This window comes from Aethalodelphis obliquidens, unplaced genomic scaffold (assembly GCF_003676395.1).
Source record: "Aethalodelphis obliquidens isolate GAN/ISIS:26980383/991018 unplaced genomic scaffold, ASM367639v1 scaffold30, whole genome shotgun sequence".
Classification (NCBI taxonomy): domain Eukaryota; kingdom Metazoa; phylum Chordata; class Mammalia; order Artiodactyla; family Delphinidae; genus Aethalodelphis; species Aethalodelphis obliquidens.
This window is the reverse complement of record NW_020837974.1, coordinates 6627480-6640999: the sequence shown is the minus strand read 5'-3', so window position 1 is coordinate 6640999 and position 13520 is coordinate 6627480. Positions and strand designations below refer to the sequence as shown.

At 47.5% G+C, this 13520-nt stretch overlaps 2 protein-coding genes across 13 annotated transcripts in view; one reads left to right on the top strand and one right to left on the bottom strand.

The window, feature by feature from the left end:
• Positions 1 to 1490, top strand: part of ZCWPW1 (zinc finger CW-type and PWWP domain containing 1) — a 30421-nt gene extending 28931 nt beyond the window's left edge. For all 10 annotated transcript variants that reach the window (XM_027125949.1, XM_027125953.1, XM_027125956.1 and 7 more), the window contains 2 exons: positions 303 to 437; positions 997 to 1490. In XM_027125949.1, the coding sequence (XP_026981750.1) occupies positions 303 to 437; positions 997 to 1316 (455 nt within the window). In that variant the 3' untranslated portion in view covers positions 1317 to 1490. The remainder of the gene's footprint in view (positions 1 to 302; positions 438 to 996) is intronic.
• A 541-nt stretch (positions 1491 to 2031) lies between these two features.
• Positions 2032 to 13344, bottom strand: PILRA (paired immunoglobin like type 2 receptor alpha). Of its 3 annotated transcripts, XM_027125961.1 has the most exons (7): positions 13158 to 13333; positions 12457 to 12843; positions 6176 to 6370; positions 3859 to 3889; positions 2804 to 2853; positions 2545 to 2576; positions 2032 to 2372 (listed from the first exon to the last, which is right to left on the bottom strand). In XM_027125961.1, the coding sequence occupies exons 1-7, from the start codon at positions 13210 to 13212 to the stop codon at positions 2250 to 2252; spliced, it is 873 nt and encodes a 290-aa protein (XP_026981762.1). In that variant the 5' UTR covers positions 13213 to 13333; the 3' UTR covers positions 2032 to 2249. The 3 variants fall into 3 exon arrangements, 2 of the variants coding, with proteins under 2 accessions (XP_026981762.1, XP_026981763.1); XM_027125962.1 differs by lacking the exon at positions 3859 to 3889 and having other exon boundaries at positions 13158 to 13339; XR_003436995.1 differs by lacking the exons at positions 2032 to 2372; positions 2545 to 2576; positions 3859 to 3889 and adding an exon at positions 8460 to 8640 and having other exon boundaries at positions 2832 to 2853; positions 13158 to 13344.
• Between the last annotated feature and the right edge of the window lie 176 nt (positions 13345 to 13520).

Genomic DNA, 13520 nt, shown 5'->3' with positions numbered 1-13520 from the left:
TCTGTGAGTTGAATTACAAAATCTTAGGTTAAAGGTGGAATGAATGTTTTAAATTCTTAGCCAAGAAGGATGACTTCTTGGAGGAGGCGGGTTCTGAGGTGAACTATAAAGAGAAGACCCGGGGGGAAAAAAAAGGAAATATTTGGGGAAAAGAAAGGAACCAAGAGGACTCACTAGATTGAAAATGAGCAGAAGATGCAAGGCGGAGGACAAATGTGGGGAGTCTATGGACCCTAGGCATGCTGTCACTCAGTGAGAAATAAACCAATGTCCTTCACGGTTGGGGCTTGGGGGTGATGCAGGTGGAGCACATGGACGAGATGGAACCCCGCAAAGGAAGACAATGAAGAGATCTCTGGGAAATGAATCTGCAGCTCCATCTTTACCCATCATGGGAAGGAAAAAAGGGCATGGGAATTCAGAACCTGAGCGGCCAGGTAAGGCTTAAGACTTGGGGAGAACTGTGGGGAAATGAGGTTCATGTCTGCATTTTCCCTCCTTTGATCATTTTTTAATAATTTCACAGCTTTTCATTACTTAAAAAAAAAAAGTTTGGCCAAAAGGGTGTCATCCAAATTGTAGAACACAGCACACACTGTAGAAACATTTAGTGGTTATTATTCGATTTGATTCAGGGACATTCAGGGATAGGAGAATGGTAAGGAGGTGGGAATTAACATTTATGGATATTTCCATGGGCTGGCTAGATAGATACTTCTATACTTGTTCCCTTTAATTCTTTCAGTATCTCTATGGCTGGATATTTGCCATTTTACAGATAAGGAGACTGAGGTTTAAAGGGTTTAAAGTTTGCTCAAGACCCATGTCTAGCCTGTGGATCCAAGTCTTTCTGACTCCAAACTCCATTTTCTTTCTTTTAAGAAAGGTCATCTTTTCCAGAGATTGTTTTGGTAATAGAAATTTAGGAGTTTGACTTGTAAAAGGTGAGGACAGGTGACCCAATAAGTCTCTCAGTTTTATCACTTTTTCATTTAGGCCCTAAGAAAAAATTTAAAGCTCCCCAAAGCAAGGCCCCAGTAAGCAGCTCATCTGAGGAAAAAGAAGCTAGAATAGTGCCAGAGGTCCTGACCCCACCAGCTCCTCCCGGGGCCTGTCCCGTGGTGGGGAAAAAAGGGCCTGCACCCCAGGAGCCATGGCCTCAGGAAGCTGGAAGTGTCCTCTCTGATGATGGAGCCTCCAGTGACCTGGACCTGGACCAACTCATGGAGGATGTTGGAGAAGAGCTGGAGCAGAGGGAGGAGCCACAGCACAGAGACGACGCAGGGGAGCTCGCCGTGACCTTCTGTGAGGAATAGCTGTGGGCTCGCACCTCCTGCCTGCTCTCTCATCCCTTCTGTGGGAGCAGGAGGCAGAGCCTCTCAGAGGATCCCCGAGAAGCTGATAAATGTTGGGGTTGTTCATTGGCTGTGAGGTCGGTTGGCTAAGGTCAGAGTTGTGCAGTTTATGTTAATAAACCAGGTTACTGGTTTAGTTGGTTTGGTTCGTCTCAACCACTTGCTTTCTTTTGGCTTCTCTCCCTCCTCCTCCGTGTCACTGTGGCACGTCATGCTTTCTGGTGGGAGGCCTGTCAGTATAGGGATCTGGGAAGGCGATGACACCCGAGTCCTAGGAGAAGGACACTGAGAAGGGCAGGTCTGGGTTCAAATCCTGCCTCAGCCACTTACTAGCTACATGGCCTTAGGAAAAACACTGTAACCATTCTGGGTCTTGTTATCCTGCCTCAGATGGTACATCCAGTGCCATATAGGGTTGTTGATGATGCTGAAATGAAGTAAACCACTAACACAATGCATGCTAATTATTATCATGAGGGAAGTAGAATGGTTAAATTAGGAGACAGACCTTGGGTTCCAGACTGACTACCAGTGTTTGGGGATTTACTGGTCCCTGGCCTGAGGCAGTCACTGAACAAAAGTACTAGGGGAGGGATCTTGGGTGTGAGCTATCTATTATGGTTCCTTTATGGCAAGAAGGACAGAAGTTGAAGGTGATGTCAGCTTTCTCCTTAGATGCATTCAGGCAGATTGTACAGGGACTTTTATTTTTGTGGTCAAGGGCTAGGAAGTTGAAGAGGGAACTGGAGCAGGTGGCTGTGTGTCTCTCAGGTCCTTGGTGGCCTTCAACACCTGCTGGCTTCTGAGTTGTCTGTGTCTGTCCAGGGTGATTATAAGAAACTGAGATCCCTGTGTGCAGCTGACTCTAAGCAGGTCCTCACTCAGTCTCACTCCTTAGGCCTTTATGACAGAGTATAGGGTCTCTTCCTGGGGGCCCTCTTGGGGAGGCGGGTGGGGAGGCGCTGCTGGTGAGGTCAAGCTGGAGAGGGTGAGGGAGGCATACCAGATGCCGTCATCCTGGGGGAGAATGGAAAGGGGAAGGGGTTAGGCAGCAGAGGGGGAGCTGTCCCATCTTAGAGCCGCAATCCCACAGCTGATGCCCTGCCGAAACCACAGTCCCTCTGTTCTTCCACCCCACCTTCTCCAAACGTTCCTTTAATTCTTTCAGGCCCTAATCTGAGCTGCTTACCTTGGTGTCCAGCTTCGGGCCTGTATGTTGTCCTAGAAAAAATCAAGATGTGCCAGGGTTAGGTGGCCTGGCAGCAAGGGCAGAGAAATGGGCAGGGGGCTCCAGTGGTGAGGTCATCTTTAGGTCAGGAACAGGGGCTGGGGGAGGGTGGGTGAGGCGGGGGAGAGAGGAGGATGCTGAGGGCACGTGTGTGGGGAGGGGGTGTGTGGGGAGAAGGACGGCCCAGGTGGAGAGCGGGGATGATGGCGGCAGGACCTACCTTTATTCCCAATGTTCTCGTATTTCTCCTCTGGGTTTTGGAAGGATCCCCTGTGTGGGAACAGGAAGGTGGCGATGTGTCAGAGGCTGGGCAGAAAAGAGTTACCACCTGCATCGGGCTGGTTCTCTTGGTGAGGGCTCTGTGACCTGCCTGGACACACTCGGAAGATGAAGGCAGAGGTCTGAGGCTCTCAGAAGGAGGCCGCCTGGACGGGGTTGAGGGGTCATTTGCGGTATAGCCCTGTCCCTGAGTGCTGACTGAGGTGGATTGTTCTGGAGAAGCGGCTTTACTGCAGGGGCACAGGGAGGAGAAGCAGGAGGGGGAGCTTCTGTTCTCTCTGCCGCAGCGCCTCAGTTAAAACTGGAGCCTCAGTTAAAACCAGGAAGCTAATCTCAGGTTCCCTGGCCATCGCCATGGGGAGGGGTCCGAGGAGGGCAGCTGTCAAGAGTCAGGAGGGAGAGAAAAGAGGGAGGGGCTGAGAGAAGGAAAAGCCTGGAAGTGGAAGGAAAGATGGAGAAAGGAAAGAGGTGGGCCATGAGGAGGGTAAGAGCTCAGGAAAGGAAGAGGAGCTGGGGCCCGAGGAGAGGGAGCCAGGCTGGAAGCCAGGAGGGAAGTTGATCTGAGTAAAGACAGAGGGCAGAGCAGCTGGAGGTCCCGCGTCACAGGGGAAAAGGACAGATCGGATGAGGGGCAAGAAAGAGGACAGAACGTGGAGGTGGTAGGTGTGTTCAGGAAGGATGAGGTGGAGAGAAACCAGGATGAACAGAGGAAAAGGCTGAGAACTGGGGATGAAGGAGGAAAGGGGCAGCCAGAGAAAGACAAAGGGAGATGTTCTGGGAAAGAATCAGAGAAAGTGCTGGTCCACTGTTCTCGATTTTTTAAAGAGCTGGAGCCTCCGGAAGTGAAGAGCCTGGCCTGTTAGGGGACTTGGGAGGGTGTGGATGGAGAGTCCAGGAGGGGAGGGGCTGTGAAAGGCTCCCTAGTGCTGTTCTCAGAAAGAAACTTCCTGCTTCACAAAACAGCACCCCCTCCCGCCTTGGAGGAGAAGCACTCACCTGGCTGGGGTTCTGGCTTTAGTCTGCAGACCTGTAGGGGGACCAACAGTGTGTCAATGTGTCATCCATGGAGGCCTGTCTCCTGCCTGCCTTCTCTGCCCCGCCCCACTCTGAGCTAATCCTTGGAGAGACCAGAGCAGCGAAGCGGCTCGGCTGAAACCCGCCTGGGAGGGCCTGGGACTCTGAGCCTGCACCCAGCAGGCACCCTGAGGCTGCCCACACCGATCCTGCCTTGTCCTCAACACCCATCAGGAGAGCAGCTCTTCCCTGCACCCTGCGCCCCTTCACCTTCTGAACACATTGGACTTGCCCACTTCCCCCAACTCCAGTGACCTCTGCTCCACTCAGCCACACCCTGGGCCTTTTTTTTTTTTAAATCACTCGAGCTGAGACCCCTGACCTAGTAAATGCTAGTATCATAGTTATGCTACTACTGTCTTTCCTTCCAGCTCTCTTTTGTCATCATCCCTCTGTACCTGTGCTTAACCTCACTAACTCTTGTCTCTTGATGATCCACTTTCTTTCAGGTTATCCAGGCTCCCTGCTGAGTCCTCTACTCTCCATCTGTGCCCTCTTACTCGCTCCTTGACCTCCTGTGTTCCCCTGTCCTTCTGCCACACTTGCTGACACATCTTCAATCCTGGATGTGTCCTAAAGCAGGGAATGCTATTTGCTTATCCCAATATCCATTTGATTCTTCTTATTCAGTTACAGAACCTTGATTTTATTTGGAGTGGCAGTGTGCCCCCCTACAGATAGATGTGGGACCTATGACTAAGGGGAAGTTGTAGGTAGGACTTTCAGGAAAGCTCTTTAAAAGGAGGACAGAAAGCTGGGTCATAGTCTTTTTGTCCTTTCCTCCTACATCCTGTTTCCTGTTTAGATTCACAAATCATGCCTGGAGTCCTAGCAGCCATCTTGCACCATAAAGCACCCTTCAGGATCGAAGTCAGTATCCAGGACAGTGAGCAGGAAGTTAGGAGCCTGAGTGCTTAAGGACGGTGTCGTCTGCTTTCTGGCTTCAGATCCTTTTAGATGAGGAAAAAAGAAACCCTCTGTGTTACTTAACCCACTGTTACTTCTGTTCTCTGATGCTAGCAGCTGAACACAACTTTTTTTCTTTGGCTGTGGCACGGCTTGCGGGATCTTAGTTCCCCAACCAGGGATCGAACACAGGCCCTCGGCAGTGAAAGTACAGGGTCCAACCACTGGACCGCCAGGGAATTCCCTGAACACAACTTTTAATCAGCAATTCCTAAAGGTTTCTAAACCTGCATGGTTGAATACTGCTGAAAAAAAACAGTCATGTGCAATGATGCTTTATGGCTTCTCATCTGAGTTGATCCTCAAATACCATCTTGTATTTCCTCAGTGACTATGTCACATTTTCTCTACATCTTGAACGTTCATCCTCACTCTCAGGACACAACCACTGTGGTTTTTGCTCTGCAGAGCTAAAATAACAATTTTAGACTGACCCCAGCCTGGCCCACCTCTGGCCCTTCCACTGCAGACACTGTATCTGCAAGGCCAAGCTGAGGTTGCCACTTTGCTTTATCACATTGCTGCTGGGATTAGAGGCTCTGGGGTGTGATTTCCAAGGTCTTCTTCTCTCATCTCCTGCCTCCTCCACAGCTGTGAGCTACTTAGAGTTCCCAGCATGGTTTCCTTCCCCTGGAAGGACAGTGACCTCTACAGCACCCTCACCACCTGGCTAATTCTTTTTCATTCTTTGAGACTTTTTGCAGGTGTCACTTCCTCTGGGAAGTCCTCCTTGATTACCCCTCCTTCCTCCCAACCTACCATAGCTATTTGCAAATGAGGCCATTAGCCCTTGAGGCAACTGTCTTCCCCATATCCTCCTCTCCCCCAGTTCCTTGAAAGCAGGGCCTGTACTTTATTTACTTTTGCATCTCCAGTTATAACCCAGACCCTGAAAAATGGGTGTCCAACCAGTGCTTGCTGAGTGGAGCTACCTTCCTGTCCCTTCTGTTCTCTCCTTACATTTCCCAGGGCAGACCCTCCCTACCCTTGCACTAAAAGGTGAGGACAAATGAGAAATGATTAAGTCAAATGAAAAGAACTGGAAACGATCAGATTTGTGGAGAGGGATTGGTCTTGAGCAGTGGTTCCCAAACTTGATACACAAATACCACCTGAGGAGACCATTAAAAATGCAGATTCCCAAGCTCAGATCTCAAGCCCAGCAGGGATCTGCATTTTTAATGGGCATCTATGGTCATTCAGATGCAGGAGTGTTCTGAGAAACACCCAGCTGGGAATCTTGGGGAGAGATTGGGGGTCCCAGACCACTTACCTTTGCTTCTCTTCCACCTGAGGTACACAGTCAGTCCCACAATTGCAGTTATGAGCACAGCGCTGGCCAGTGCCAACCCGACTGTAGCTTCAGTACTCAAGGGCCAAGACCATGAACTCCTTTTGCCCTCTGGGACCCTGAGGCCAGCTGTGGTGGTGATGGTGGTGGTGGGACCTTGAGTGGTTGTCTTGGTGGCTGGGAAGACATGAGAAATATGCAAATTCTTCACTAAAGGGCTGGAGGTATCTGGGTGAAGCTGTCACATCTTGTTCCCTAGTTTGGGGAATGTGGGGGTGTGGGGAGCAAGTCTCTGAAGCTCTCCCACAGGGAGGGGAGTAACAAAGGCAGATACTGGAAGCCCTGAATCCTCATCACTCTGTTTAAATCCTGACCCTACCACTGATCAGTGCTGTGATCTCAGAACCTCATTTCATCACCTACAAATAGGGACAACTAAGTCACAGGATCAAAAAAATTAATGTTGTAAAATATACGTAACACAGATTTACCATTTTAACCATATTTAAGTGTATAGTTCAGTGACATCAAGTGTATTCACATTATCGTGCAACCATCACCACCATCCATCTTCCGAAATTTTTCATCTTTCCAAACTGAAACTCTGTCCCTATTAAACACCAACTCCCCATTCCCCCTTTCCCCAGCCCCTGGCACTCACCATTCTACTTTCTGACCCTAAGCATTTGACTACTCTAGGTACCTCATAGAAGTGGATTCAAACAGTATTTGTCATTTTACATGATTGTCTTAATAAGTGAGAAAACATCTGTAAAGCACCTAGTGTATACTAGAAATATATTATTATGGTTAAATTAATATGTATTGAACTTTAGTTCCTACACACAGATTGTATCTTTGTAGATGTTTAAGGCACCATTAAAAAATTGACATAGGGCTTCCATGGTGGCACAGTGGTTGAGAGTCCGCCTGCCGATGCAGGGGACACGGGTTCGTGCCCCAGTCCGGGAGGATCCCGCAGGCCGCGGAGCGGCTGGGCCCGTGAGCCACGGCCGCTGAGCTTGCACGTCCAGAGACAGCTCCGCAACGGGAGAGGCCACAACAGTGAGAGGCCCGCGTACCGCAAAAAAAAAAAAAAAAAAAAAAAAAAATTGACATAATACTAAGCCACATACAGAAAATCCAACTCCAATAAAATCTTCAGGTTAGTGTGGACTGAATTTTCTGTCCACTTGTAGAAATTAATAATAAAAGTGTGAATCCCATCACTCAGTTGAGATAAAAAATTTTAAGTTCTTAGTCAAATAAATATATATAATGACATGCTATTTAGAAAATAAAAACGAGCAAGATGTATTTTTTAAAAACTCCTGGAATATGACTAAACCACACTCTAAGCTAAATTCATAGTATTAAATGCTGTAATTATTTAAAATGGGAAGAAATTTTTAAAGTGAATGAAAATTTCCAAAGAAAAAAATTACCAAACAGAGAGGAGCCAGCTCTAAGGAAACTCATAGTTTGAAAGTAATGAAAACCTATGTTGGAATAAATGTTTTTATGAAACAGAACAGCAGAAGGAATAACAAATACAGGAAGTGGTTAGAGAAAAAACAAACAAGAAGACAGATAAGACTCCTGCAGATTTAAGAACCACAAAGAGTCTGTTGAAATCATGAGTGATGTGTGCTCAATCACAGGTTGATAATTCTAAAAAATTTCTGTGAAATTGATGATTTTCTGAGACAAATAATAATTTTTTTTTTTTGTCTTAACTCCTTTATCCCAGTGCCCAGATTAGGACCTGACATATAATAGTCACTCAGTCAGTGCTTGTTATTTCATTTGTTAAATGAATAAATGAAATAATTTTCCCTTGGAATTTCACAACATTCAACCACTGTCTTCCAGCTTCCTCTATTGCTATTGAGAGAGTCAAGCCACTCTGATTCCTGAATCTCTTTATGTGGCCAGTTGATTTCCTCCTTGGAAATGTATTGGATCTTCCTTTATCCCTGGTGTTTTGAAATTTCATGTTGCAGTGCCCCAGGGTTGGTCTCTTTATTTTTATCCATTTTGCTGGGTTCTTTCATTCTGGAAAATTTCTAGAGTAATTTTGTTGATAATTTCTTCCCCCATGGGCTTCTTTTTTCTCTGTTTTTAAAACTATTATTCAGGGGTTGGAACTCTTGGACCAATTCTCAATTTTTCTTATCCTTCCTTATAATTCCTATATTACATTTCTATGGCTGCTATGACAAATTGCCACAAGCTGGGTGACTCTAAACAACAGAAGTTTACTCACAGATCTGGAGGCCAGAAGTCAGAAATCGAGGTGTCAGCCACGCTGCGCTCACTCAGGAGGCTCTGAAGCGGAATCTGTTCCTTGCTTCTTCCAGCTTCTGGTGGCTGCTTCATTACAGTCTCTGCCTCTGTGGTCACACTGCCTTCTCTTCCATCTGTGTCAAATCTCCCACTGCCCCTCTCTTATAAGGACACTTTTATTACTATTTAGAGCCCACTCAGATAATCCCAGATAATCTCATCTCAAATTCCTCAACTGAATCACATCTCCAACAGTATAAGGCAGTATTCACATTATTCAGTATAAAGTTCTGGGGATTAGGATGTAGACATGACCTTTGGGGGGCTGCTGTTCACCCACTACAATATCCAAATCTTTGAATTTTTTTCTACCTTCTGAGATATTTCCACAAACTTCATCTTTCAATCATTTATTGAGTTTTCCATCTTTGCTAGTATACCTATAATTTCCAAGACCTTTTTTTGTTTCAGAAGCTCCTTTGTAAAGCACTCTTTTGTGTTATATACATGAAATTCCTTAACTCTCTGAGGATGATAGTTATTTGAAAATTTTAATCTCCTTTCATAACTTTGGATTCTTCCAGATGCCCTTTCCCCCCAGATTGTTCTGTTCTCTGCATTTCATGGGAAAAGCATTCTTTAAATGTTTAGTTCAGTCATTTTTAAAACAGCTTCTGTAGCCTCAAGCAACCTGGGCACAGCTGAGGTGAGGGTACAATCCTTAGTGCAGGGGATTTGGTGCAAGGCCGAGACCCCAATCACCTTACCCCCTTGGCTCCCAGCATACAGGAAGCTGTGTGTGTTATAGCAGAAAAGGCATGTCAGTTAGTGGGCTGTAGAGTGATCTGTTATATTTCTAGATCTTTTCAGGCCCATCAGATAGATATCCCAGAGAAGAGTCTCCTAATATTCTGCCCTTGGTGGGTGGGTTGTGGGTACCAGCCTGGCTACCTGCATCCTGGGAGGCTCCCACAGGGGTCAAGTTGTTTAAGGTCTCATCAGTTCACCAAATCTCCAGATTTAAGAACTAAATCCTTGTCGCCAGTTAGGCCCCAGGGTACTCCTCCCAGGCTCCTTGTGGGTTATCGTTTCTAGAAAGCAAATATCCACTCTTTGGCCGGGGTTGTGGGTGGGGGTACGGAGGTGTCTCTGCTTCTTAAATACATTTCAACTAGTCCTCTAGTTTTCAGGCCCCCTTCCGCCCCCAGTTTCACGAGTACTAGGAGCTGCCATTCCTGACCCTTTAGAGGGTTTTGCAGTGTAAATCGCCTTCCTTCTGGGTGTCCCTGCTGGTGGCTTAGGGTTTAACTCGTCTGGTCTCCTGAGCCAGTTACATTAGTCTATCTGTTTCCAGCGTCCCCAATTTTGTTTTTGTTCACCTGGATTGCAAATACTTTGTCCTTGTGGGTTTTTGTCTTAAAAAATTCCCTTTGCTGTCATTTTAGTAGATTTTGGGAGGGAGTGGAGGTAAACATGTGCATATAACCCAGCATCTTGGCCAGAATTTATGCATTACTTTTAAAATGAAAATTATAACAAGTATACATTTTTAAATGTTGCACATTAATAATAAAAGTAGAGAATAGGAAAAAGTCCTGTGAGGCATTTACATGATCTTTGGAAGAACATTACAAGGGTTTACTGAGGGATATAAAATAGGACCCTTTCCTCAGTGAGAAGATTGCACATCATACTGATTTCAGTTTCTGTCAATTGCTTTATAGGTTTAATGCAATTCTTATTTAAAAAATCAACATAAGCATTTTTCTAGGTACTTGGCAAACTTATTCTAACATTTATGTGGAAGAATAGGTGGGCAACAAATAAAGTTTTTGAGGAAGAAATATGTGGTTGTGATGGAAAAAGTCTTAACAGTCATTGAAACATGATAAAGTTTTAATAACTAAAACAGTGTCGTACTAATATAAGAAAACACAGACTAGTGAAACAGAATAGACAGACCAGAAATGGATGCTATTCTACAAAAGAACTTAAAAGCTAGGCCTATGAATCAATGGAAAAAAGAAAAAATATTCAATAAATGAAGTAAGGACAACTGATTTGTTTCTTGGTATAAAGATCAACTTAGTTCTTTATCTCACACTATATACCAAAATAAATTCTCACTATGTTGAAGAATTTTATTATGAAAAGTAATCAAATCTTACAAAAATTAGGAAAAAATATTTTCACCCCTAGTGGGATGTGGGGTTTTCAGCTTAGAAATAAAAGAGAAAAACTACAAATGAGAATATAATTAGATTTGGCTACAAAAGTAAACCGTTTGTAAAAAAAAATTAATAAGCCAATCTCAAACTTATGAGATATGTTTGCTACAGATATTCCTTTGGTGTGATGTTTTTGCATGGTGGTACTTCACTGGGATTAAAAACATTTCTTTTTATTACTTTCTTGTATCTTTTAAAAAGTAATGAGCATGACCATCCAATTAATTGAATTAATTGAAAAAAATTAACTTATTGATGAAAAAACTCACAGTAAGTGTGACTGAAACACAGAAATGAGAAAAAGAAGGAAGAATTAGGAAAGGAGGAAGAGGGATTTAAGGAGAGACGAAGTCCCTCAAAAAAGGCCATTTAAGGAAATATGGAGGAGGTGCAGGAAATACTAATCCAAGGCTGTCTTGCTTAATTCAGGTTGTGAGTCACTACCTATTTGCTTTAAAACCAGCATAGTGGTCAAGAAGGGGCAATGGTTTTCCGAGGGGGAGACACGGGGAGTGTCCATCCCAGCCGGGAGCAGAAATTCATCACTGATACTGCTTAGAATTGCCAGCACAAGTGATTATAAAAAGCAAACAAACGTAGACGATTTTCAAAAAAATAATCTACAGACAACACACTCCTTTATTGCCTGTACCTGGGAGAGAACCCCTCACCTCTGCCCTGGAGTCAGATACACTGAGGTTCAAGTCCAACGCCCCACTGAATGACAGAGGGAGATCCGTTGATGCTACACGGCCATTATTAGGTGAAAAATAGTCAAAACAAGATGATCAGGTCAGTACCCGAGGCCAAGCGGCTCATGGTTAAGAGAAGAGGCTCTGGGGTTAAACTGGGGTCAAACCCCACCTGCACCAGGAGTGACTTCGGGCAGGTGTTTGCTGTGTGAGCCTCGGTCTCCCTTCCTGTAACAGGAGGATGGCAGAAGGGCCGACTGTTACCGGGGTCGTGGGGAAGGTTAGGTGGGGTTTAGCTGGGATGATGCTGCCAAGGTGTCCAGCCGGGAGGCAGGGCACAGTCGGCGGGAGCTGCCTTTACCGCTGCTGCTGCCTCGTCATGACCAGGACAGAGGAGCAAAATCAGGGTGGACAACGGGGACAGTGTGACTAGAACCACAAGGGAGAGGTGCGGGGGAGGCAAGGAGGTAAAGAGGGTGGAAGCGGGGGAAGAGGAGATGGGAAAGAGGTGGGATGGGGGTGGGAGCGTTGAGGGCCATGTTCTGGGGAGCAGAGCAGCAGAAGGAAGGGGGAGATGGGAAACAGGTGATGGGGACACGGGACGCCTCGGGCCACCATTGGTGGCCACCACACACCTACTGTGTGTGTGGGCTGAGCTCATGGCCGTGGGGATACAGACATGGGGTAGCTGAGTCCCCACACATGGACACATGACAAAGGGGAGGCAGCCACATCCCAAAGATGTCAAGTCACCTGGAGGACATGGGGTGAGGGCAGGGGAGGGGCAGCCCCAGCTTGGAGCAAGAGAGGAGAATAGCCGGGAGCCCAGAGGGCGGAGGCCTGAGGATGAGGGAGGGGGCAGAGAAGAGGATGGGCAGGGGAGGCAGCGCAGGGCTGGGGAAGATTAAGGTGAAAAGGGGTTGATAGAGGCCTGGGGAGGAGTAGAGGGGGCAGGGAGAGGAGTTTGAGAGAAGAGAGGAAGAGGGGGCCTGGGCCAGGCCTGGGAGACAAGACCCCAGTGGCCTCCAAGAGCCTCAGGCAGGACAGCTGGACTCACGGGGGGTGATGGTGAGTGTGGTTCCGTCGATGGACTGCCACATCTTCTTGCCATTTCCCTGTGTGTCCATCTCCACCCGGCAGAAGTAGCTAGACGCATCCTCCCTCCGCAGTTTCGAGATCTGGAGGGAGCCGTTCTTCCCACCCTTTGTCCAATTCAGGAGGAGCCGGTCCTTGAAATCGTTATGGATGAACATCGGGGTCGTGTTGTAGATGAACTCCCCATGGAAGTGTTTCCATCTCCAGAATATACTCACGTTGGGAGCCCTGTGTATCCAGGAGTGATAGAAGAAGAAGGGGATGTCGATGGAGCCACCCTCGGGGGCTGAGATTTCCTTTGGTTGGTTCATCCCAAAGGCAGTGTTTGGATTGTGTTCTGCCCAGTGACCTAGAGGAGGGAGGGAAAGGGAGAGACTTTGAAGGTGACCCCAGACCGTCAGCCACCCTCATCTACAGTGGGATGTGTGACAGGTGGTAGGACTGGCCCTCTGGCCTGGGTGAGCCCCTCTCCAGGCTTGGGGCGGGGAGGAGGGTGCGGGGTTGGGGGGACCCGGCACTGTGGGACCAGCTCTTTGTTTGTTGGGGGTGGGAGGCCTGGCCGGCTACCCCAGGGGACACTTCTACAGACACCCAGCCATAGCCCCTCCCCAGGGGGGTGGTCCCTGTGGCCCTAGGCAGAGCAGGACAGTCCCGGCCTCTCACCTGCCTGCAGAGATGCCAGGGGCAGCAGCAGGGGCAGCAGCAGGGGCAGACCCATGGCCTTGCCCTCCTCCCGGGATGAGAAGACAAGCAGAGCCTTCAAGGCCAGAGGGGAGGCCTGTGGAGGGGCCGCCTGCGGGGAGTCTCAGCACCAGGAGAGCGAGGACCAGGCTCCTTCCGAGGACTGAGGAGGGTAGGGGCCTTCCCCAAACCCGCCCACCCCTGCCATGACTGACACTTCCTTTATCAATCTGGCTTCTTTTCCTATATTGCAAAAGGGCCTCTCTGTGGTCAGTGCAAAGGGAACCATGATCTAGGGCTCCCTGCCCCGCTCTGCACACTGAGGGGCTGGTCCTGACCTGGGCC